Here is a 26,161-nt window from a genome sequence, read left to right on the forward strand (position 1 = left end):
ACACCGCTGTGATGGAGTGATACTTTTTATTATTATTATTAACAGCTTCCATGATTGTAGACAATAGGTAATTCCTTCCCTCCACCTACTTTCCCCTTTGAAACTCCATTCTCCATCATATCCCCTCCCCGTCTCATTCAGTCTCTTTTATTTTGATGTCATGATCTTTTCCTCCTGTTATGATGATCTTGTGTAGGTAGTGTCAGGCACTGTGAGGTCATGGATATCCAGGCCATTTGGTGTCTAGGGGAGCACGTTGTAAGGAGTCCTACCCTTTCTTTGGCTCTTACATTCTTTCCTCCACCTCTTCCGCATTAGACCCTGAGCCTTGGAAGGTGTGATAGAGATGCAGCAGTGCTGAGCACTCCTCTGTCACTTCTTCCCAGCACCATGATGCCTTCTGAGTCATCCCAAGGTCACTGCCATCTGAAAAGAGAAGGTTCTCTACCAAAAGTGAGCGTAGCATTAATACATGGGTATGGACATTAAAAGACGTGCTCACCGGGCAGTTTGATAAGCATAGTATATGCATTTAGCCAGACAGCAGCAGATGTTAACACCCCTAGGGCTCATGACTACCCCTGTTTTAAGTTTTCAGTATCAGGGTTGTATTCCCTCCCATGGAGTGGGCCTCCAGTCCAATTAGAGGGCAGTTGGTTTCCACCATGACCACTATTGCACCCATTGGCTCATTTGGCCTTGCTGGCCAAATATAAGGCTTGCAGTATCCACTGTTGAGTATCTTCATTGGTGGTTTCTCTCTCTCCCATTGAACTACATGCAGAATGGCTTCTTCCAGCTTTCTGTCAGCTGGTCTACATGGAGGACATTATTAGCTCAGTTCCAGCAGGATTTCTCAGTGGCATTACAGCCCAAGTATGTGGAGTCTTCAGCAATAGGGTCTTGTCATCAATTCCTGGTGGGAAACCAAGGGCCTCGGCTTGTAATGTTTTAGGCATCAGGGACCTCCCTGGCCAACAACTCACTGAAAGGTATCCTATCCCTGGCACTGAAAATTTTCTAGCAACAATCTATGGCTCCTGAATGTTCCATTGTCTTTAATATTAGGTTTCATATGGTTTATTTATATCCTCTTAGATTTTGATTAGCCTTCCTTCCACCTTTCCTTTATTACTCAATCTCTTCCCCTGACCTCACTTGGGCCTTTTCACTCCCATTAATCTATTATTCTACTTACATATATCTAGTACAATCCCATTAAGTGCTCCCCTCCCTTCCTTTCTCTTCCCTTTATATCTCTTTACTAGTTTACTGGCCTGTGCTACTGTGTTTTCTTCCTACTCAAACAAAAGTCCAGTCATCTGTACCTAGGATCCATGTATGAGAGAGAACATGGCACGTTTGGCTTTCTGGGCCAGGGTTATTTCACTTAGTATAATCCTTTCCAGATCCATCCGTTTTCTTATAAATTTTATAGCTTCGTTTTTCTTTACCTCTGAGTAGAACTCCATCGTACAAATGTGTCATATCTTCATTAGCCACTCATCAGTTGAGGGACATCTAGGCTGGTTCCATTTCCCAGCTGCCGGGAATTGAGCAGCAATAAACATGGTTGAGCAAGTATTTCTATGGTGACATGAGTCCTTAGGATATATGCCTAGGAGTGCTATAGCTGGGTCATATGGTAGATCAATTTTTAGCTGTCTTAGGAACTTCCACACTGGTTTCCACAATGGCTGGACAAGATTGCATTCCCAACAACAGTGTAGAAGGGTTCCTCTTTTTCCACATCCTCACCAGCATTTATGATCATTTGTTTTTATGATGGTAGCCAATCTGACATGAGTGAGATGGAATCTCAACGTAGTTTTAAATCTGTATTTCCCTGATGGCTAGGGATGTAGAACATTTTTTTGAGAACTCTTATTTAGTTCCATAGCCCATTTTTAATTGGCTTGTTTGATTTCTTATTAATTTTTTGAGTTCTTTGTATCCTCTATCAGATGTATAGCAGGCAGAGCTTTTTTTCCCATTCTGTAGGGTGTCTCTTTGCATCTCAGTGTCCTTTGCAGTACAAAATGTTTGCAATTTCATGAGGTCCCAGTGGTTAATCTGTGGCTTTATTGCCTGAGCAATTGGAGTTATATTCAGAAAGTCTTTGCCAAGACCCAATATGTTGAAGGGCTTCCCCTACTTTTTCCTCTAGCAGTTTCAGAGTTTCAGGTCTGAGGTTAACGTCTTTAATCCATTTGGACTTAATGCTTGTGCATGGAGAGAGAGAAGAATCTATTGTCATCCTTCTATAGATACATATCCAGTTTTCCCAGTACCATTTGCTGAAGAGGCTGTCTTTTCTCCAATGAGTGTTTTGGCATTTTTATCAAATATCAGGTGGCTATAGCTACCGGGACTTACATCTGGGTCCTGTATTCTGTTCCATTGATCTACATGTCTGCTTTTGTGCCAGTACTGTGCTGTTTTTGTTACTATGGCTCTGTAGTATAGGTTAAAATCAGGTATGGTGATACCACCGGCCTTATTTTTGTTGCTTAGTATTATTTTAGATATTTGAGGTTTTTTGTGATTCCAGCTGAACCTTTGGAATTTTGATGGGGATTGCATTAAATGTGTAGATTGCTTTTGGTAAGACTGTCATTTTCACAATATTGTTTCTTCTGATCCAGGAAGAAGGGATGCTTTTCCATTTCCTAGTGTCTTACGTAATTTCTCACTTAAGTGTTTTAAAATTTTCATTGTGGAGATCCTTCACTTCCTTGGTTAGGTTTATTCCAAGGTATTTTTTTTTTTTTATGCCATTGTGAATGGGAGTGATTCTCTGATTTCATCCTCTGTGTGTTGTTAGCATATAGGAAGGCTACTGATTTCTCTGGGCTTATTTTGTATCCTGCTACATGGCTATAAGTGTTTATCAGCTCTAACAGTTTAGTGGTAGAGTCTCTAGCATCCTTTATGTATAGAATCATGTCATCTGCAAATAATGATAACTTGATCTCTTCTAATTTATCTCCCTTTTATGTGTGTCTCTTTCCTTATTGCTATGGCTAAGACTTCTAATACTATATTAAATAAAAGTGGGGACAGTGGACACTTTTGTATTGTTCCTGACTTTAGTGGAAAAACTTCCTAGTTTTTCCCCATTTAGTAGTATGTTGCCTGTAGGCTTGTCATTAATAGCCTTTATTATATTGAGATATGTTCCTTCTATTCCCAGTCTCTAGGACTTTCATCATAAAGGGATGTGGGATTTTATCAAATGCTTTCTCTGCATCTAATGAGGTGATCATGTGAATTTTGTCCTTCAGTGTATTTATATAATGTGTTACATTTATCGATTTTTGTATGTTGAACCATCCCTGCATCTCTGGGATAAAGCCTAGTTGGTTGGAGTGAATGATCTTTCTGATGTATTCTTGTATTCTGTTTGTGAATGTTTTGTTGAGAATTTTTGCATCTATGTTCATGAGGGAGATTGGTTTGTAATTTTCTTTTTTTTGTTCTGTCTTTGCCTGGTTTTGGTATCAGAGTGATGCTGGCTTTGTAGAAGAAGTTTGGTAGGATTCATTCTTTTTCTATTTTATGGAAAAGCTTACGAAGCAGTGGTGTTAGTTCTTCCCCTGAAGGTCTGGTAATCCATCTGGGCCTGGACTTTTTATAGTTGGGAGATTTTTGATAACTGCTTGGATCTCCATACTTGTTATAGGTCTATTTAAGTGATTAATCTCATCTTGATTTAATTTAGGTAGGTCATATAAATCAAGGAAATCATCCATTTCTTTCAGATTTTCATACTTCTTTGATTTCCTCTTTGACTTCTTTGAGCATATTTATAGTAATTCTTTTGAAATCTTTCTCAGGCATTTCTTCTAACTCATTCTCACTGGAGGTCATTTCTGATGCATTAATACTTTTTGGTGGATTTACATTGTCTTGATTTTTGGAGTGTCTTGTGTTATAATGTTGCATCTTGGATTAATTTAATAATGCTTCGATTTTCTAGTTAGCTGCATGTTATTAGATGTGTCAGTCAACCTGATGTTCTGTATCTTCAGGGGAGGAGCTTAAGGTGCTAGGTGTGGCTCTTAAGATTCTCAGGGTATCTACAAAAGTGACCCTTGATTTTGGGTTTCCTGCTATGAGAGTATTCAAGTAGGCTGAGTGGAATAAAATATAGGCAGATTATAAAATTTAACTAAACAATGTACACATTCAATGAAAAACAGCACAGGGTATTTATGCAAGAGTAGGTATTATGATAACCAGATCCTCTATCAAAGTCACTGTCCCTTGGGGTGTGTGGTGCCCCACACCCTTAATCCTGTCAACTGGTCTGTTGAGGGTTCCAAGTCAGCTTGTGACCAAGTGAGACCCCTCCCTGGTGTAATCCCAGTTACCTTTTGGGATTACTTTGTTCTCAGCTATGCTGTGCTCCTGCTTGGGTCCCTCTTTGGTGCACTGTGGGTTCAAGTAGGCTGCCTGAGTCACTGAATCACTGCTCTGGTCGCTGGTGCTGGGTGCTGTGAGCTCCCTTCCCCAGGTCTCTGGTGCTTGCTGGCGCTTGTGTTGGTGGTGGGGAAGGAGTGATAATTTTTGAAGTGTGGTCTTAGGAAAATGGCATTGCTGTCAGGTCACTGTCTCTGGTGCCCATAGATCAGGGCCTCTGATACTGTCAGGTCGCGACCACCAGTGGCTGTCAGGCATTGTCATTTAGTTGTTCTCCCATGCAGCAGCCTCAGTGCTGCTGCTTGCTGACAAAAGAGCCAACTTCTCGGGCTCCTTACAGTCAGTTTCATGATCATTCAGACGATTCATGCTCGTCACATACAGGCAGTCTGCAGTTCTGGCAGAAGAATTTCTTAGGGTTATTGATCTGTCGCTGAGAAACCCAAGCTCATTCTTGTAGAATGGAAAGGGCAGAGAGAGATCTGTCTGCTGATTGGTTGCTTTTACATAATAAACCTTGCTATGAGGGTGTCTATGTACTTGGTCCGAAGGGAAGTGAGGGTTGAGTGTGTGGACGGCACCTTTCTGAACTGCTGTTTTGTCTTCTTTTGTTTCAGGGTGTGGTGCAGCAGTTTTTGGTGTTACTGACAACCAGCTCTGACGAAAGTCTCCGTTTTCTCAGCTTCAGGTTGGACTTTAATGAGCATTACAAGGCCAGAGAGCCCAGACTCCGTGTATCTCTGGGTACTAGGGGACGGCGCAGTTCCCACACGTGACACGCCGCAGTCCCTGTCAAGCTGCCATGCTGTTACCAGCGTCATAGATGTCTTCTCACTGAGACCCTCAGGGTCAGGGAGCACCAGGTGTCCTTCCTCTGTCTGCACACTGGCTGCTGTGTGTCGCTGTCACCATGTCTGGTGGAATTACAGTCTATGTATATACTGGACTTGAGTGTCTGTGATGTCACTAAGTTCAGCAGGCCAGCACACCCGTTCAGAGGCATTTCGAAGTTTTCATTGACAAAGGACACCGTGACCTGCGGGCTTCTTAAGGTCTTCACTTACATTTGTCACTAAAAATAAAAAAAAAAAAAAAAAAAAAACCCACCTCAGTTTGTTTTAGCAAAATCTAGGGCAGTAGTATGTTTATAAATCAAGATGGCAATGTCAATGCTGGTTTTTTTTTTGTTTTTTTTTTTTAGCATCCTCTTTAGAGGCAATTTTTGTTACCATGATCAGATTATATTGAAACATGTCCCTATGAAAATATGTGGACATTTAATTTGGGTTGTGGTATTAAAAATCCTGCGTGAGGACACTTGTATCTCCATGCATTGCCTTCACATATTTGTTCTTACTGTTTTTTTGCAGAGTTGCCATTTTTATATTTCATTTACTATTTCAGATAACTTTTAAAAATATTAAAAAAAACAGTGATGTGGAACAGATACATCCTTACACAGTGCACTGGATTGATCAGAATGTCCGCTGATGCAGTGTGTAAATAGGAGTGGTTGAAGGTGGATGGAGTACTTTATTTTCAAAACTCTTAAAAGCACTGGAAAGAAATCATTGTGGATAATGAAGATTTCCTTTTTCCTTGCCTATTTTTTCATTGTAAATATTTATATACAACTGACAAGATGTTGGGGGGGTTGTTTTTGTAAAAATGTCATAATCAGGTCACATAAGTATGCCTTTTTATGTTGCCTAAGTGTGAACTTAGAAAATTAAAAACAATTATCTTTGAGATGTATCACTTATTTCTTGAGTGGTCTATGAAGAAGCTATTCACTTGCTTGTTTTGAGGTGGGCGTGAAAGAATTGTATTTATTGTGCTATAGTTGGGATTACTTAATCTGCAAAATCAAGGCATTAGGCTGGGTGTGTCATTCAGTGCAGAACCTGAGGGAGTTGGGCACTCCCTGTCTGTGCACTGTACCCCCACAGCCATCTCTCCACACGCCAATGCCTCAGCTGTGCTTGGGTGCACACTCCCTTTGATGCTCTGGGGATTTGCAGCCATGCAGAAGTGAATCTATGGCGATGCCCAGACATTCTTTGCATGTAGCTTTCATAGAATCTTAGCTTAATCCCAGTAGGAGATGGAGGTAGAAGGATCAGGTGTTCAAGATCCTCCTTGGGTACACAGTTCATGGCTAGGTGGGGCCACATGAGACACTGCCTTAAAAAATCATAAAATCAGAAATTTGAAGCAAATTTCTGTAAGGCTTTTTGGAAACCCTGGGCATAGTATATCCCCTGAGAGAGGCTGTGGAGACTGCTGTTTGTCTTGTTTCATTAGAAGCATTATGAAAGGGTTAATCCTCAGTAGAAGTCACTCCCAAAAATTCCACACTGGCCTTAGGGGTTAAAATTCCATTGGATTTGGGGAGTGCTCTGCCATCAGGGTCAGCCATACACTGTAGAGAAGCCTCAGAGCAGGAGTCTCCTTATCCCAAGTGATTGGCCTGGCAGGCATGGGCTACTCGGTAGCATGAGCTGGGCAGGCATGGTTTGTGGAGACAACCTGCTTTAGGTATGGTATGCCAAGTGGGTTGGGGCATGCTTCTCCAGGAAGTGTCAGTTGGCCTACCTTCCAGGCTTATAGTAGAATGTAGCACTAAGCATGGGCAGGGTTTGGGTACACATTGTGCCTGTTCTCTGTTCTCTGGTGGTTTGAGGCCTATGGCACCAAGCATGGACAGGGCTCAGGGGCACATAGTATGCCTGTGCTCTTGTGGCATGAGGCCTGTGGCCCTGGACAGCCTGCATAAGCTCAACCTTGTCTGCATGGAGTGGAGAACACCGTTAGCCTGGGGAGAGGCGTGGCTGGCTCGCGCATGGCTGTCTTCAGTGGATGCTGCTGCCTTCCCTGGATCCGTGAGTTGGAGGGGGCTGGTTGAGTGATGTCTGTAGATGCATGGCATCAGTTCTCTTAAGTCTCTGGAAAAATATGTCATTCAGATGTTAAAATACAGGACTACAGAGCACAACCAGCATTCCAGCATTAAAATGACACCTGTTAGAACTGTTTATTGCATAGCCGCCTGGACTGGGTGATAAAGATGTCCTGGCCCCACTGCTGTCAGCGGCTGTGGTGGGTGCGGCTGGTATTTCAGGGGTACCTAGTGGCTGCTGGTGGTGAGACTTTCTGTCCACATCAGTGACCAGCGAGTCCTGTGCGTTCCTGACTGACCCACCCTTGCCAGCACCGCTACGGCTCTGGGGAGCAGTTTTCAGCAGTGTAGATACTGGGATAGAGCGACATGTTTCTGTGAGGAGGAAATGACACGTGGGCATGCTTCACAGAGGGGAAGCTGGCCAAGCTAGCTTTTTCATTACTGCTGAGCCTGGATCTCGTGGGCACAGAGGCGGCCAGCAGCAATGACTGGGCAGATGAGATTCCTGACCCCATTCTGATTCTGTATCTGTCAGATGTCTGATTTGAATGAGTACTTGGGCTTATGACCCCACTTGGTTTTTGTGGGGTGCCAATAATACCTTTTTAGTAGGTAAATTATAGTCCTGTGCATTTCTTCTGGGGACACTGAAGTAAATACCCAGTTCTGCAGTAGTTTGTTTTTTATTTCTAGGTAGCATGTGGTTCATGTAGACTTTCAAACTTGTTGAAATTAATTTTTGAGAAATCATTTCAATTTTTATCTATTATTTCGAGACAGAATCTCCCTTTGTAGCCAAAGCTGGCATTACACTCTTTTCTCCTTCTTCAGACTCTGGAGGTAGTGATTTCAGACATGCTCCACCACTCTGGTTCCTTTCATGGTTAATACTTGTATTTTCACTTTTTTCTTTCTCATCAGGTTTTCAAAGTTTGTATGTAGTTTTTGTTTTTAATGATTACTGTTCACTTCAGCATAGCTCTATGGTTTCCTTTTTCTTTTTCACTTTGTTTATAAATAAATTGCTATCATACATTTAATACCTTCCCCTTAATTTGTTGTTTCATATATAGAATGCTTATATATTTTGTTTTCTCATTGTTTAGCCAGCATTTCTCATTGGATTGTTCTGGGCATATAGCTTTTGTTAGGTTACACGTTTTTATACAGGTCGTTTTCAGGGCATAAGTTCTTAAGTAATGAATATTTTTTTGTTGCTGTTGTTTGTTTTGGAACTCTGGATGTAGTTACTACTCAGGATTTCAGGGAAGATTTCTCCCTTTTTGTCTTTTTTTTAAAGAATAAACACATTTCCAAAACATAACAAAATATATAGCTATAGTCTGTAAAGTGGTGTGCAACAACAGAAAGAGTCGTCCATCACTGGGTGGAGCGGTGTCTGAAGGTGCCGGTGCTCTTGGGTCTTCAGTATATGAAATGATCAAATTCAGTAAATACTTAGGGTAAATAAGTTTTGGACAAACCATCTGGAAAAGAATAAGAGCTTTAACTCCCCACAAGAAAAGCTCATGTAGGTTAGTTTAAATATGAAGAATAAAACATACTAACTAGAAAAAGGAGGCCATATGTTTATAATCTCAGGGTTCATAGCACTTTGTTAACATGGCACCAAGGGCTAAAACCATAAAGGAAAATCATGATTGACAGGTTTGACTGCATAAAAGTGACAAGTGTCATCAGAAGAATAGGGACAAATGACAGATGGAGACAAACCTAATCAGAACATGTGTCTGTCCCTAATTATTGTAGATCCTTACAAATCAGTATAAAGCTTACAAGTAGCTCCAAGCACACTCAGTAGGAATTTATAGAGGAAATATTGTACACATGGGAATGCCATAGCAGCTCGCTAGCATGTGTGAACTGCACTGGCCACCATGATGAAAGCCTGTGGTTTGGTGACTGGCTGAACTCTTGGACTGAGACCCTAGTAGAGACATTGCCCCAGAGTCTCCTTGTCACCCTCTATGCCATCTGCCACTGCCCACATCTCCAGGCAACCACTGATTCCCAAGCCCTGCCACTTGCCTGTCTTGAATCCCCTTCATGTTGGGTACATGAAGATTTGTTCACTGTGTGTCTGAGGAATCTGTTCCACCATACTGACTTGCTCACTTCACACAATTTGGATGTCTCCTGTTATTAATACTCCCAATAAAGCTGCTGTGAATGTTTGTTACTGGTCACTGTGTGGATTAATAAGCTTTCATTTCTGTTGAGCGGCTAGATGATGTAGTCGCTGTGTTTAACTTTAGGACCATTTTCTCTCTACTACCGTGTGGGCGTTCTGGATGCTTCGTGTTGAGGTTGACACTGGGAGTTCTGATTGGTGCACAGAGATGCTTGTGCCACATTTCATTATCCGTCCACTAGCTCTGATGGTACAACATCGTGTCTTTACTTATGTACCTTGAATGACATATAAAATATTATACCCATTTGTTTTTTTCTTCTGTGTATGGGGGCTAGGGGGCAGAATTGACATGCCAGTGCCTTAGCTGCTGCCATCAAACTCCACGGACGCTTGTGTCACCTACTGTGCATGTGTGACCTTGTGCTTGCGTCGCCTTTGTGTGTCTGACTTATGTGGGTTATGGGGAGATTGAACATGGGTCCTTAGGCTTAACAGACAAGTGCCTCAATTGCTAAGCCATCTCTCCAGTCCTATTTTACCCCATTTTTATTAGAGTTTTTTCTTACTGAGTTTCAAAAGTTCTTTTAAAGTTGTTTATCTGGATAAAAGCCTTGTCAGATACTTGATTGCAAATATTTCTAAGTTGGTGAATTACCTGTATGTATCTTGTCGTTACTTATTTATTTTAGAGAGGTGGGGTGCCAGGGCCTCCAGCCACTGCAAACAGATGCATGCACCACCTTGTATATCTGGCTTACATGGGTCTGGGGAATCAACCTCGGTCCTTTGGCTCTGCAGCAAGCTTCTTCACCACTGAGCCATCTCCCCAGCCCAGTGATGTATATCTTTTACATTGAGTGTTTATCACATTATGAGCTCATCAACAGGTTTGAAGTCCACAGTGTGGACTAGAGCTCTAGAATTTAAAACCCAGGCTAATGCTATGACCTCCAGTGCTGTCAGGCTGTATAACCTCTAATGCTGTCAGGTGAGGGCCTCCAGTGCTACTGGGCTCTGTGCCAAGATGCTGTGCTTATCATTTTAATACCACACTGTGTACTTCAGAGAGCAGTGGTGGTTGGTGCATAGTCCTCACCGTTACGACAGACCATGGTGTCTATGTGCATGTCCTGCCCTGAGAGATGCTGGCAGGTGTTTGAAAGGTGCCACATCTGAACTGGGATATGTGGTAATGGTAAATAAATTCCACCCTTCAGATAGTTAATATGAAAAAGAATGTAAAAATTTTCCATGTTTTACCCATGCTGATTACATGTGGAAGGCATACTTTGTATATATTTGGCTAAATAAAGTATATTGTTAAGATCTTGCTGCTTCCTCTCACTCTTTTTGTGTAGCTACTAGACATTGTGACTTACAGGTGTGAGTACTGTTTTCTTTCTGTTGAACACCTTTAAAGTTTTCAAAAAATGTTTTATTTATTAGAGAGAGAGAGAGAATGGGCATGCCAGGGCCCCTAGCCACTGCAAACAAACTCTAAATGCATGTGCCACCTTGTGTATCTGGCTTATGTGGGTACTGGGGAATTGAACCTAGGTCCTTAGGCATCATAGGCAAGAGCCTTAACCACCTACCCATTCCTCCAGCCCCTTTCAGTTCTTTTTCTTGACAGTGTTTCACTTATTTGTGTCTTTAGGGAGTTGTTGAACTTAGGAGCACAGTGGTGTTTGTGGTACTTTTTCAGTATCTGGTACAATTTCAATAACCACAATTCCGTTCTCATTCCTGACCTGAGCCAGTTGTGCCATGGGTGATTAATTACTTGTATCTGCTTTGTCATTGATTTCCTCTGTCTGCTTATTTCATGGGCGGCTGTTCTGATCTTTCTTGGTTTTTCTTATGCCTACTCCTAAATTTCCCTTTTCTTGAAATGGAAAGTAAAATCATTGAGCTTAGAATCTTTCAATTATATATTACATTATTATATATACACACTAAATTTTTATTTTTACTTCAGAATTTTCTGTTGAGTTTTATCCCATGGGTTATTCAGGGGCTCAGCATTTGGTTTCTGGGTATTTATAGATCGTCTAGGTACCTTTCTGTTACTAATTTCTATTGTGATCCCATGTGGTCAAAGACAGTACTTTACATAATCTTTAAATTTACTGACGCTCTGAGGTGTCGGAACAGCATGTGTCCATGTCCCCGGTGTGCGTGTACAGTAAGAGAATGTTCACTCTCTGGCTTTGTGGTAGAAGCTCTGTGAACTGAGATAGGATACACTGGTTGGTCTTGTCCAGAGCTTCTGCATTCTCACTGGTTCTGAAAACTCCTGTCAGGCACCTGGAAGGTGGTAGGCTTTGCTGGCTTCTCCTTGCCCTTCTCACAGGTAGGGGTTTGTGTGTGTGTGTGTGTGTGTGTGTGTGTGTGTGTGTGTGTTGGGAAGCTGTGTTGACAGGTTGACAGGATTCTGATTCTGTCTCATTGCTGAATTGATCTCTTTGTCATCATAGAGACCCTCTCTGTCCTTGGCAATGTGTTCTTAATCAGTCCCCGCCTTTAAAAAAATATTTATTTATTTATTTGAGAGAGATGCAGATAGAAAGAGAATGGGTGTGTCAGGACCTCTAGCCACTGCAAAATTCCAGATGCATGTGCCCCCCTTGTGCATGTGGCATATGTGGGTCCTGGAGAATCAAACCTGGGTCCTTATACTTTGCAAGCAAATGCCTTAAACCGCTAAGCCACTTCCCCAGCCCCATCCCCACCTTGATTGTCATTGTCATGGCTTATCTTTGTTCTCTTACATTTGTCCATCTGTGGCTCCCCATCATAGAAGCATGGTGTTGGTGTATGTGTGTATCTTATCCAGTCCACCAATCTTAACATTCCTAGACTACTCAGTTGGTTGGGTTAAGTCTATCCTCTTCCTGATTGGTTTTCCTCAAGACGGAGCAAAGACCGTCCCTGACACAACAGGTTTCAAACTTTGGTGAATTTACTCAACAAATCAAGTGTCTGTGAAGCACCATGGTCAGTTTGCACAGCAGTGATGTGTAAGGGCTTGTACCACGGAGAGCCTGGCTGTGGAGGCCAGTGATACCAGGAGGTACAGAAGCGGAGGTGAGCTCTGTGGCTGCCAGCCTGAGGTCTAGAGTGTGCTGGCAGCCCTCACCATGGCATGCTTCCTTCTCTGGGCTGAGAAGAGGCCGGCTGGGAGATGAAGCTGAAGTGGCCCAGAGTTTCAGGAGTAGACCTTTAAAGTACACGTTTGGGGCTCAGGGAAGGAGATGCATTTTTTTCATTTGGAGTTGCCCATTCATAAATGAGATGTAGACAGGACGTGCCAATGGGGAAACCCAGGACCACAAGGTCACACCACTGAAGCCTCTTGGTTAGGTGATTTCTACCAGCAATGCAAACTTGACTATAACTACCTTTGAACTTGACCACCTGGAGGGCTCTCTATAACCTTGGGAGATCAAGGTTCAGAGAGGTGATAGCTACAAGTCACTCACTGTGGAATACAGAACAGGCTGCAGGCACTGAAGCCCTCTTCCCAGCCTAGCCAGCAGAGGCTGGCCCGGGGGGCTGTGACCTGCACCCTCTTGCTGTCATCCAGTGCCTCTTGCTGCCATACGTGTGCCCAACACAGGCCCTGGTGGTTCTCAGTGTCCCCACTCCCCCCTAGTGAAGACCTCCCTGGGCTCCGGGTGCTCCATCAGCCCCTTATTGCCCTCCTGCTGGTCAGTGACTCATGGCTTCTCATGGGCCCCTGGCAGCAGCTAAGCTGGCAAATTGTAGTCTGTGTCACAGGACTGGGGGTGGGTGGAGCGGCTGGAAGAATGACACAAAGGTTTCTACTTTCCAGAAGATGGAGGAAAATGGTATGGAAATTTGAGTGATTAAGGATATTGTTCTGTGGCCAAGTTGCCAGGTGTTTCTCAGAGAAAAGAAATACATCTATTGCTCCTGCCTTGACTAAAGCTGGGTTTGGGACTTTAATAACAACGTGGAGGGAGTGTGCTGCGTCCCAGCTTGCTGGCGTGGCCGCTAGCTCTGCTCATAGGAGCCACTGTGTCTTTTGGCTCCCTCAGCTTGGACCTTGGTATCAGTTCCCCACTACAAGCCAGCCATGCCAGGGGAACTTCTTTGCCAGCGGGAAGTGGGAGAGGACCTGGGGAGCATCTGAGAGTGGTATGCAAAGGGCCGGAAGCAGGTGACCCTGTGGTCCATGGCTGGGCAGAGCTGTTGAGCGCCCAGTTGGGGTCTGGGCTCTGAGTGGCGAGCAGAGAGGAGCCATAACGTGCGAGGGTTCTGGGAGCTGCAGCCCTAGCTCTGTCCCACGCAGGTCTGCTCCTCATGATGGGGATAAATGTGAGTTCCAGTAGGACTTTAGACAAATGTTTAGTCCCTGGGGGGCATTGTTTCAGTGTCTGAGACTGAACCGCATGTGTCCACACCTAAGTTCTTTCCCTTGGCCCTGGAGCTTCCCTACTTGTACAGAAGTGAGCTGGGCTGGGCTCTGAAGATGCCTCTTTGGGGCTGTGCCGCCCCACACCCTGGCAGCACCAGGGCAGCTCTGGTTCACATGCTTTGTCAGCTGTACCGTCACCCAGTTTGCTTAAGACCCTTTCTGCAGTAGCTCAGATGAGTCTGCACTTACTTTCTTGGAAGTGGGACAGAGTGGCGGGGCCTCCTGGAGAGAACATGGCTCCTGCCTTGCCACGCTGAGACATTCTGTGCTGTGGTATGGTTTGATGATCCAGGAACCATACTGGTTTCATCCCCAGAAACTCACCACTCTTGGCCCCACAGATGGAAGAGGGGTTGGGGAGCCAGGGATGCAGCGTGTCCCCGGGACATCAGCTGTGCTGTGCTTGCATTCAACATGGGGAGGAGGGGGGCCACGTGGAGGCCTGGTCAGACAACCCAGGAGCCTGATTTCTGGCATCGATGCCAGGTGCTTGCTTCCCCATGGTTCCCATGGTTCAGCTGGGCCCTCCTGTTATTGCTGGCCTCAGCATCCCTCCTGAGATGCCAGTTGTGGGGGCTTGGGGACTCTTCCATGGGGCTGAACTTGGCCAGCCTCTCCCCTGCCCAGAGTTAGGCTCCTGTGGCCTCTCTGACTATGCCTGACCTTAGCTTCTCTCCCTGCCCATGTAGAATCCAATCTGTGGGAATCTAGCTGGGGCTGGGGCACCTCAGCAGCTGTGTTCCCCCCCAACCCCCCCATGAGGCCTTGCAAGCCTCTCCGCTTGTGTCCACAGCCATGACTGGGCAGATACCAGCTCAGGGCTGTGGCAGTGTGACAGGGCCAAGGAAGACCTTATCCATCCACCTTGCCCCCCACCCTATCCCACCTCATTTTGACCAAGACTTGGGATTTGCCGCCACGGACCAAGGCTGTTCTCTCAGGCTGCATTCGGAACGGAAGCCACACAGCTGGTTAGTAAATCACATTTCATAAATAAACAAGCCATTCTTTTGAGTATTGTCCTTAGGTCTTATTTCTCATGTCTCCCTTCATTAGAGGTTTTTATTGTCATCTCTTTGGCTCAACAGGCAGACAATCTGCCCTGTTAATTCTGTAATTGAGGTCTGCGCAGACATATTGCCACAGCCATGGGGAATGTTTACTTTGGTTCAGCTGAGCACACAGCACATTTTTAGTTGAATAAGATCCAACTGAAAGGCATGAGTGAAGTGTTTAAAAATAGAACGAAGACAGCAAAGCCCAGTGTGTCAATATACCCGTCAAGTATTAAGTGACAGCAAGCAGAGACGAGCTGGCCTGGTGGGGTGGAAGAGCTCCCGTGGCCCTCTGGGTCTCTGTGCATGGCTCATTTCCCAGTGGTCCTCTGAAGGGCGGACAGCAGTGCTCAAGTCACCATTTTCTTTACCCGGAAGTTAAAACCTGCTGCCATTGGTCTTGCGATAATTGCTAGCAAGTGTGGAGGAGGGGCGCGAGTGCGTGTGTGCGCACACGCACGCACGCACGCACGCACGCACGCACGCATGCACTCATGGTCTGTCCTAAACTCAAGGCCTTCAGAGCAGGGCCTGGGTTGTAAAGACCAGGACGGAGGTATAGGTGATCAAGTCCCCTGGATGCTATGGACTGCCTCAGAGGGACAGCAGGGCTCTGCGTATCTTCTGCTTCCCTGTGACCTCAGAATTCTAAGAGGTTGTGAAGAACTGAGACAGCACTGAGATTTTACCAAACTTTGGAAATCTAGCAAATTAACGAGTTTCGTGAGTGCTGGGGGAGGAGGTGGGACTCCCCATCAGGGAGACTGTGTTACACAGGAAGACACCATCTTTGTTGTCAAGGATGTTTCACTCTACAAAGGTGGCCACTGTCACTTCCTGAGCGCGCTGCTGACAAGTGGGCTGGGCTTTGAACAGGGCCGAGCGGCTGACTGCACTGGGCCCTTTCTCGTGCTCGGGAGCTGCAAGCCACCGTTCATCTTGAGCGTCGTGGCTCCTGCTAGGGTGACCTTGGATCCATCCCCATTGAATGTTCCATCTGGGTGCTACACCTCCGCAGACAAACAAGTCAACCCTGATTGGGACACTGGCAAACCCCTGCCATGTCCCATTGCTTTTGTCCAAGATAAATAACCTGACTGGATGGTGGACTCCTGTGGTGAATGGCCTTAAGTGTTTATGCATGGGGCTCCACATTTCTTAAACATTCTAGCTGGTTGAGTTTCTTTTTCCTTTCTTTTTTTGGTGGGGGGGCGGGGCAGGGTCTTTCTAGGTAGCCTAGAAAAACATCTTTCTGCTTTTGCTTCTAGAGTGCGCCAACATGCCCAGCTCCACCTGGTTTTATTACCTCCTGATAGACACACCTGAGACCAGCCTGTGGCCGCGGCTCTTATATCCAGCAGCCTAGGCTGGATTTTTGCATGGCACCCCCCTGACAGTTGAGTCCTCCATGCCCACACTGTGAATGCCACACCCACTGTGGACACATGCCTGTGCCTACCACAAGTATGGTGCTATTCTTGGACGCCAGCTCTACCTTACAGAACCACAGGCCCCTGCTGCCCAGTGCCTGCCAGGTATGCCTTTCCCACTAGTCAGGGACCCCGCCTGAACCAACCAGAGTGGCCGTGTGTCCATGTCTCCCCTGCCTGCTCACACGTTCTACTTGGTCTTTCTTCTTAGACAGCTGCAATTGAGTGGGATTTTTTTTTTTTTTTCGAGTTAGGGTCTCATTCTAGCCTGGGTGGCCTTGAATTTATGATGATCCTCCTACCTTTGCCTCCTGAGTGCTGGGATTAAAGGTGTGTGCCACCATGCCTGGATTTTTTTTTTTTTTTTTTGAGGTAGGGTCTCACTTTAGCCCAGACCGACCTGGAATTCATTATGTAGTCTCAGGCTGGCCTTGAACTCACAGTGATCCTTCTACCTCTGCCTCCTGAGTGCTGGTATTAAAGGCATGTGCCACCATGCCCGGCTGCAAAAACACATAAAATTGCTGTGTCTGAGCCATCAGACTCAGTGGGTGCCAGGATCAAGCCCAGCTTATGCTTGGACCTGTGCCCACCCTCCAGAGATGCCATTGTGAACGTCTGCTGTGGACCCAGACTCTGAAGTTGCTCTAAGTCTGTAGTGGGAACTGGACTCTTCTGGCTGGTGGGAGTTTCTTGTGTGGGTGGTAAGGGCCGTCAGAACACCTGAGGGGGGTAGAATGCCATCTGACTTTGGCTGCGAGCCCCACACTGGCCTCAGCTGCTGGCGACTGACAGGAATGGTTGGTGGGTTCAGTCCAGTGTGGTCCTTAACCAGGCAGCCCCCGTCTGCTTAGAAAGAGGGGCTCAGGGCTGGAGAGATGGCTTACCGGTTAAGTGCTTGCCTGTGAAGCCTAAGGACCCTGATTCCAGGCTCAATTCCCCAGGACCCACGTAAGGTAGCACACGCACCTGGAGTTCATTTTCAGTGGCTGGAGGCCCTGGTGTGCTTGTTCTCTCTCTGCCTGCCTCTTTGTCTCTCTGTCACTCTCAAATAAATAAAACTAAGCAAAAAAGTTAAAAAGAAAGGGGCTCAGTCTTGTGTGGGGGCAGGTGTCAGAGCGGCAAGGAGAGCTGCCCTTTTGAGGAGCAGGAATGGCCTGTAGGAATCATAAAAGGAGTAGGGGAAAGTCGTCTTGGTGCTCCTGTCCCGCCTGCTGTCGGGGTTGTCACCGTCAGGCCCTTGGAGTCAGGACAGGTAAAAGTGGCAGGGGCTGGTGTCAGGGCCAGGCTGACCTGGGCCCATGCTTGCCCTCCACACTCTATCCAGGGGCTGAAGGTAGCTCTGCCCCTCACCATCCTTATAAGCAGCGAGGTGTGCTGCTCCAGATTCTTTCATACTCCATCACAACTGTGCTGTCCCCACGATAGAGTCAGGGTCCACAGCCAGCTGCCCTTGTTCAGGGTGTCCTCCAAGCTCAGTCACCTTCTGTACTCGCTAGCCCATTTTGTGTAGGAGACAGAGACTTGACAGAGCAAGCACCTGCCCTCGGGCCCTCAGACACTGCAGGGGAGAGGCGAGGCGAGGTTTCAGGCCCAGGGACATCCACACGCTTCACAGAACCCTGTCGCTCCGAGGCCTTTCGTCTCAGCTCCTGCCCCGCACCGTGCTCCACCTGTGGGCTTTGTTGCAGACATGACGAGGTGGGGACTGGCTGAGGGGCAAGGGCCTGTGTGGCGCATGTCCGCGGTCTAGGGGCTTCGCTCTGGGGATGTGGGGACTTGGGCCTGGAATGAGCTCAGAACCATCTTGAACACATGGGCAGTAGGCCCTCTAGCGGCGTCCTGTCAGGTGTGGTGAATTTACTGACTGCATGGTGGCTGCTGTTCCCCAAGGTGCCACGGGGAGGCAGTGCAGGACTGCGGCTCTGAGACCTGGGGATGGGACAGTAGGGGATGTGAGGACTCACTTTGTGTGTCAGCATGGCTAGCTCACAGCATCCAAAGATGGGGTGAAAGCTAGTTGGCCATTGCTGTGAAGGTTTGTTGTTACGTTTTACACAGGATTAACAATTTACTAGACTGGACAGTGCGGAGGACTTTTCATAATGTGTGTTCAAAAGACTGAGTGACCGTGATAGGGACATCTACCTTCATGTGACCTTTGGACTTGACCTGCGGCACGGCCCCCTCCCTAAGTCTGCAGCTTGCCCTTTGTGGTTAGGCCCCCAGCTGCGCTGTCCAGGCGTGTGCCTTCCTGGCTGTGCCCTACCCGCCCCCTGGCTGACTTCCCACTGGACTGTGTTCTGGGGCTGCAGAACCGCCCTTGTTGCCTCCAGGAGGCGCTAATTCCCAAATATCCATCAGCTGGAACCCAGCATTCAGGACGCCTAAATTTATGGGGGCACCTGAATCCAATCACCACACAGGTGAGTCTAGTCCAGGAGAAGGGCGTGTCCATGCAGAGAAGCTAACCCATCCTCAACAATACATTGCCTCCAGGAGGCGCTAATTCCCAAATCTCCATCAGCTGGAACCCAGCATATAGGCCGCCTAAGTTTATGGAGGACACCTGAATCCAATCACCACACAGGTGATTCTAGTCCAGGAGAAGGGCGTGTCCATGCAGAGAAGCTAACCCATCCTCAACAATACATTGCCTCCAGGAGGCGCTAATTCCCAAATCTCCATCAGCTGGAACCCAGCATATAGGACGCCTAAGTTTATGGAGGACACCTGAATCCAATCACCACACAGGTGATTCTAGTCCAGGAGAAGGGTGCGTCCACACAGAGAAGCTGCACAGCTTCAGCTGGAGACGCCTCTGCAGATAACCTCTTAAAGAGATAGCTTCTTAAAAGTTTAGTGTTGGGCAGTTTTATACATTCATATAGTTTGATCCTATTCACCCTCCATTACCTTCTGTCTGTCTGTCTCTCTCTCTCCCCTGCTGAACACCTTCTAATGTCTTCTTTTTAAAGTGTTTTTTTGGTGGGAAGGAGCTGGGGCTGCCACTTTTAGACTCAAGTGAAATTCTTTCATAGTAAAGGAACAAATGTTCTCTGGGTTAAAAGGCAGATCCAAGGAGACACAGCTTTGGTGGAAATGGCTCTTGAGACATCTCAAGAGAGCTGTGGGGCCCAGAGAAGGATGCCAGACACTGGGCAGCTGGGGAACCACCAGCTACATAGGCTACTTAGATCTAAATTACTTAGGGCTACAGGAATGGCTGAACAGTTAAGGTGCTTACCCACAAAACCAAAGGACCCATGTTTGATTACCCAGGACCCACATGGTGCGTGAGTCTGGAGTTTGTTTGTAGTGGCTGGAGGCCCTGGCATGCCCAGTCTCTCTCTCTCTCTCACTCTCAAATAAAGAAAACACTTAAATTAGTTAAAATCACATGTCTAAAATGTCTGCTCTGACTCTGTATTTGAAACACCCGGGGACCTCATGTGACTCAGTTCCTGTGCAGATCTGGGCATTTCCTTCATAAGAGCAAATCTGAGCCAATGCTGTGCTAGGGCTGGACATACCAACTACCACCTGTGGGTAGAGATACACAGCCACACCCATCTTTTTGGCCTGTCCTGGCTGATAGCCCTGCAATCCCAGAGCTGAGCCACAAAACCTGAAGAAACTTCTGTCTTTCCCTGTCCAGAAAGCATGTTGCTGTGAGCAAGCATCTGAGAGAGCAGCGGATGGCGCCGCGCCCTGTGCTCAGAGCGGCAGGTCGAGAATGTGCCAGGGCAGGGGCACAGCAGGGTTTGCGCATGACAGCCAAAGCTCAAGGCACAGAGCATGGAGGCGGGCAGGGTGCACATGTGTACTACTGTGTGTGCACATGCATGTATGTCCCCTGAGTGGTGTGTGTCCAGGCCGCTTAGGAATTGCTCTTCCTCGGTGGCAGCAGCAGGACAGGCTATGGGGCTGCCTGAGCTGGGAGCACAGTGCGTGGAGAACTGACAGCGAAAGGACAACTCTGAGAGGCAGCCCTGTTGTCGCTGCCCTGGGAAGAGGCTTCTATTCCCAGTGGCACTGGAGGCAACTTTGTCCCTGCAGGGATGCTGTTAGAAAGTTCAGTTCACTGGAGAAGCACAAGTTCCAGAAGAGGCAAATGCTACTCTTGAGATAAGAAGAGAAAGGTATCTAAGTAGCCCTGCCCACCCGCCTAGAGCCACAAGCAGCAGCCAGGCAGCCTTCCCTGACAAGACTGGCCTTAAGACACATGCTCATTGTTTGGCTACCAATGGGCACTGTCTGGGACCTGGGGTATAGCTCACTCCCCACCCAAACCCTCACACTGACAGGAATCTTGCTGTGATGTGTGTGTGCTGCAGCAGGCCTGCCCAAGCAAGCCTCAGAAACGGACATGTTCCAAACCCAAAGCTGGTCGTGCCACGCCCAGAGCCAGTGAACCCACTTTGCCACAGAGAGACATGCCCCACGCAACAAAGCAATCCCATGGTCCCAGGGCCCCTGCACCTGAGGAAGTCTGTGGACAATTTATTACCTGGAACTCAAGCAATGCAACCTACTCAACTGGCAACCTAGAATACATCCCCAGGAGAAATTCTCCTACATAAATCACCCTCCATAATCGGCAGAGGCAACCAATCTGCTAGATGTGGGATGTCAGCACAGGGTCACGGCGTGGAGAAGCAGAGTAGCGTGGTACCTCCAGAAGGAAGCAGCAGGTCTCCGTGACAGATGCCAGAGGAAATTGGTACGTATTCAAAATAATAATTTTAAAGAAACTTGACTAGCTACAAGAAAACAGAGATAGTCAATTCAATGCAAACTAGGAAATGATTCACAAGTTGAGAAGTCAGCAAAGAGATGGTGATCATAGACAAGCCAAGAGGAATCTTGAAACTGAAAAACTTAGCAGGTGAAATAAGAAGCACAATTGAGAGCTTCAAAAGCAGACTACAGTGGAAGAAATTCTGACTATGAAACAAATCTTTAAAAAAATTTATTTAGCTGGGCGTGGTGGCACATGTCTTCAATCCCAGCACTTGGGAGGCAGTGGTAGGAGGGTTGCCGTGATTTTGAGGACACCCTGAGACTAAATAGTGAATTCCAGGTCAGCCTGGGCTACAGTGAGACCCTACCTTGAAAAACCAAAAAAAAAAAAAAAAAGAAAAAACCCAAAATTATTTAGATCAGATGTAATGGTGCACATTTTTAATTCCAGTACTCAGAAGACAGAGATAGGAGGATTGCAGTGAGTTCCAGGCCACCCTGAGACTCCATAGTGAGTTCCAGGTCAGCCTGGGCTAGAGCGAGACCATACCTCGAAAACCAAAAAATAATTATTTGTGCATGTGTACACAGCTGTGTGTGTATGTGTGTGTGTATGTTTGTATGTGTGTATGTGTTTTGTATGTAAATTTGTGTGTGTGTGTGTATAAGTGTAATTGTGCCAGGGACTCTTGTTACTATTTGTTTTACATGGATGGCTTGGAAATTGAACCCGGACCAGCAGGCTTTGCAAGCAAGTGCCTTTAACTGCTGATCCAACTTCTCAGCCTTAAGTGTATTGAAATAACTAATTCAGTCAAAAAAGTCCCAAATTTTTTATATAACCCTTTTTAATTTGTTTGTTTATTTGAGGAAAAGAGGAAAGAAGCAGATAGATAGAAAATGGGCATGTCAGGGCCGCCAGCCAACTGCTAATGATCTCCAGATGCATGCGCCACCTTGTGCATCTAGCTTTATATGGGTACTGGGAAACGTAGCCTGGGTCCTTTGGCTTTGTAGGCAAATGCCTTAACTTCTAAGCCATCTCTCCAGCTCTGAAGTTTTTTTTTTTTTTTTTTTAAAGATTGAACTCATACATCTTCTTTGACCACAATAGAGCAATAATGTAAGTCAAGAAGAGAAGGTTAGAGATTGTGCAATACATGAAAACTACAGTGCATACTCTTGATTAGCCAATGGCCAATGGATACATCAAAAAAGGAATTTAATGTTTTTTAAGCAAATAAAATGGAAATACGACATGACAACATCTTTGAGATACAGCAAAAGTAGCACAAAGAAGGAAGCTTATAACAATGTTGCCTATATCAAAAAGAACAGATTTTATGCCGGGCATGGTGGCGCATGCCTTTAATCCCAGCACTTGGGAGGCAGAGGTAGGAGGATCGCCGTGTGTTCAAGGTCACCCTGAGACTACATAGTGAATTCCAGGTCAGCCTGGGCTAGAGTGAGACCCTACCTCAAAAAAAAAAAAAAAAAAAAAAAAAAGATTTTAAAAAACTTAGGACAACTAAAGGAACAAGAGAAACAAGAACAAAGCAACTCCAAACTAGAAGAACAACAGATCAGAGCAGAAATAAACTAGAGAGAAAAAGCAGTATCAAAGCTCAACTAAAATTTACAAACCTTTAGCTAGGATAACCAAGAGAGAGAGAGAACCCACGTGAGCTGAGAAAGAAGACTTTACAACCAATACTGTAGAAGTACAAGGGTTCATTGGGGTCTGCTCGTAGAAAATCTGCAAGAAATGTCCACGTGTAACCTACTGGAGCTGAACCGTGATGACATGGACCCCACCAAGACCGATAATGATGAATGAGACTGAACAGCTGTGCTGAGGTGACAGACCAAGATGCAGCAGGGCTGGTGCTCACGCGTCCTGGATCCCGTGCTTTCAAAGAAGCAGCTGAATGTGCACGTGGTGAATGAGTGTGCACCAGAGCCTTGCGGGTGAGGCTCTGCCCACCCTAGAGATTGTCCTTAGAGTCAGGTAATGGCCTGTATATCACCTTGGACTTCTCTCCCACATTTATGGAGCAAGCTCCCATTACTAAGTGAAACAGACCAATGATCTGATTTATAGCATTTTGACCTTATGAAGGGGCTAACTCATATGCATTCATCACTAACTGTGTATTGAAGTTTGAGTTTCCATGTTCTCCTGGGCTGGCAATGCACAGCACAGCTTTTTGGGTGTGTGGAGGTTCAGACCCCAGCCATCCAGTCACAGGGCGTAGGGTAAAAGCCGACATTGCTGTGAACTGTGTCACCCAGCTGTGATGTTAAGGAGGCTTGGGTAGTCAATGAATTGTGGGGTTATACATATATTTTTGGGTGTGAATTAGTGTGTAGTATGCATGTGTGTATGTGTGTTTGTGTGTGGGGACAGGTATGTGTGCATGTGTATGCACATGCAGATGGAGGCCAGAGGTTGACACTGGGTACCTTCTTCAGTTGCTGTCCATCTTATTCTTTGAGGCAGGGTCTCTTGCTGAACCTAGAGCGCATTGATTCGGTTAGGCCTAGGAATTCTCCTGTCTCTGTTTCCCCAGCACTGGGATTACAGGTGTATGCCACCATGCCCCCATTTCATGTGGGTGCTGGTGATCTGAACTCAGGTCCTCATGCTTGTGTGACAAGAACTTTACCCACTGAGCATCTCCCTGGTCCCAGCTTATGATTGTACGTATGTATATACCTAATCAAGTGTGCTTTATTTCCTCCACAGATATTCTGGTGTGTGCATGTGTGTGTGTGCATGTGGTGCCCTTTGTGCTGCTATGGTGATCATCACTTCCCCAGGCAGGGAGAGAGATGAGTCAGGGCTTGTTCAGACCTGGGACTCCATGTGCCAAGATCCCCAAACAAAGCATGTGAAGTGACTCCAGGCAGCCTTCCTCTTGTCCTCCTAAGACATTCTCTAAGTCGCTAGTTGTTGGCAAAGCACAGGTAGGCAGACATGGGTGGCCTAGAGCCTGAGAGAGAAAGCTTTCTAGCAGGTTTGTGGTGCGAAAGTCAAGAATTCAGTTTCAAGGGCCAGTTAATTTCCTTAGCTTTAAGGTGGAACTCCTGTTAGGAATAAAGGGAAGTGGAAACAGACCAGGTTCAGGTCATTTGAAACCAAGGGTCAAAATAAACTGGGTAAGATGATCTGCTAACTGAATGTTGGGACTAAAGGCTTTCTAGAACTCTAGTTTCCACATTACTTGGGAAGACAGCCCAAAACAGTAACACTTGGCCAGAAAGTGCCGGTCACACCAGGGTCCAGGTAATGGAGATGCATGGCTGAGAAATCCTTACACTAGAACTACTAAACATAGGCTAAAAATAACATTGGTGTATTTTAGTAGTAGGAATGGACCTGAATCCCAGATACTTTGTGGGCTGAGGCAGGAATATCACAAGGGAAGTTTGAGCTACAGAGTGAATTCAAGCCCTGTCTGGACAACTAGATGAGACCTTGACTTAAAATAAAAAGTAAAAAGGGCTGTGGGTATAGCTGACTGGTAGAGCACTTACCTAGTAAGCGTGAGGCCCTTGGTTCAATCTCTAATCTTTCTCTCCCCCCCCCCCCGACACACTATAGATGACACAATGGTAAGCTTCACAGAGAAACTGAAGTCATTAAACAGAACCAGATGGAAATCCTATGATAAAACAATAATTGAAATGTAGTGGTAAGTAATTTCAGCCTCTGCTAAAGAGACAATTAGGGATTGGGATATTGAAACTATTTAAACCATGAAAGAACACAGAATAAAAATTCAAAAAGGGGGCTAGAGAGATGGCTTAGCGGTTAAGCGCTTGCCTGTGAAGCCTAAGGACCCCGGTTCGAGGCTCAGTTCCCCAGGTCCCACGTTAGCCAGATGCACAAGGGGGTGCACGCGTCTGGAGTTCGTTTGCAGAGGCTGGAAGCCCTGGTGCGCCCATTCTCTCTCTCCCTCTATCTGTCTTTCTCTCTGTGTTTGTCACTCTCAAATAAATAAATAAATAAATAAAATTTAAAAAAAGGAAAATAAAAATAAGGGAGAAAAGAAAATGCTTAACTTATAACTGGAAAAAAAATTGGCAAGGATGTGGAATCATGATTTGTATAGTCTAGAATTTACCACAACTCACAAAAGAAATTGAGACACTGGTCCAAATATGGACACACCCAAGGCAGGGTGAGGGTCAAAGACATACCCAGGCTTATCATGGTAAAGGGCTGGGATGAAAATAGCCAAGAAGGCAGTGCACCCAGAGGAGCCCCACTGTCAGAGAACAACTCCAACTGTGACGGCGGACTGCACAAGAGAAGTGACGGCATGAGGTGGCAAAGGAAATCATCTTTAAAATCCTGATAATAGGGCCAGAGAGATGGCTTAGTGGGTAAGGCACTTTCCTGCAAGCCAAGGGATCCAGGTTCAATTCCCCAGGGCCCACATAAGCCAGATGCATATGGTGGCACATGCATCTGGAGTTTGTTAGCAGCAGCTGAAGACCCTGGCATGCCCATTCTCTATCTAATCTGCCTCTCTCTCTCTAACAAATAAAGTTTTAAAAAAATACTGATAATAACTGCAGATCCACATCTAGGTTTACACACAGTGAGAATATTCTTCATAAACTGAAGGAGGAACAAGCATATTTTAAGATAAATTAAACTCTGAAAACTTTCTTGGTAGACTTCTACTAAAATACTATAAGGAGTCCTTGAACTTCCAAGGATACTTGTCAAACAGGAGCATTGAGTGTGTGTGAAAGATAATGGAAACTACAGGACTGTTATCTGCACAAAATATTATTTTTGGCATTTAAAATCTATGTGTAAGCTGAGAATGGTGGTGCATGCCTTTAATCTCAGCACTTGGGAGGCCGAGGTAGGAGGATTGCTGTGACTTTGAGGCCACCCTGAGACTACATAGTGAATTCCAGATCAGCCTGGGATAGATAAAAACATCTATTTGTAACTAAAATGTGTGAAAAATAATGTAAAATGGCTATTAAATGGTG

At 45.9% G+C, this 26,161-nt stretch overlaps 1 protein-coding gene across 2 annotated transcripts in view; it reads left to right on the top strand.

Annotated features, from left to right (window-relative positions):
* The window catches only part of Tubgcp3 (tubulin gamma complex associated protein 3), an 84,416-nt gene extending 73,611 nt beyond the window's left edge, over positions 1-10,805 (top strand). For both annotated transcript variants that reach the window (XM_045145391.1, XM_004663412.2), the window contains one exon: positions 5,040-10,805. In XM_045145391.1, coding sequence (XP_045001326.1) covers positions 5,040-5,198 — 159 coding nt within the window. In that variant the 3' untranslated portion in view covers positions 5,199-10,805. The remainder of the gene's footprint in view (positions 1-5,039) is intronic.
* Positions 10,806-26,161: the final 15,356 nt, after the last annotated feature.

The sequence above is a fragment of the Jaculus jaculus genome, chromosome 3 (genome assembly GCF_020740685.1).
Source record: "Jaculus jaculus isolate mJacJac1 chromosome 3, mJacJac1.mat.Y.cur, whole genome shotgun sequence".
Taxonomy (NCBI): Eukaryota; Metazoa; Chordata; class Mammalia; order Rodentia; family Dipodidae; genus Jaculus; species Jaculus jaculus.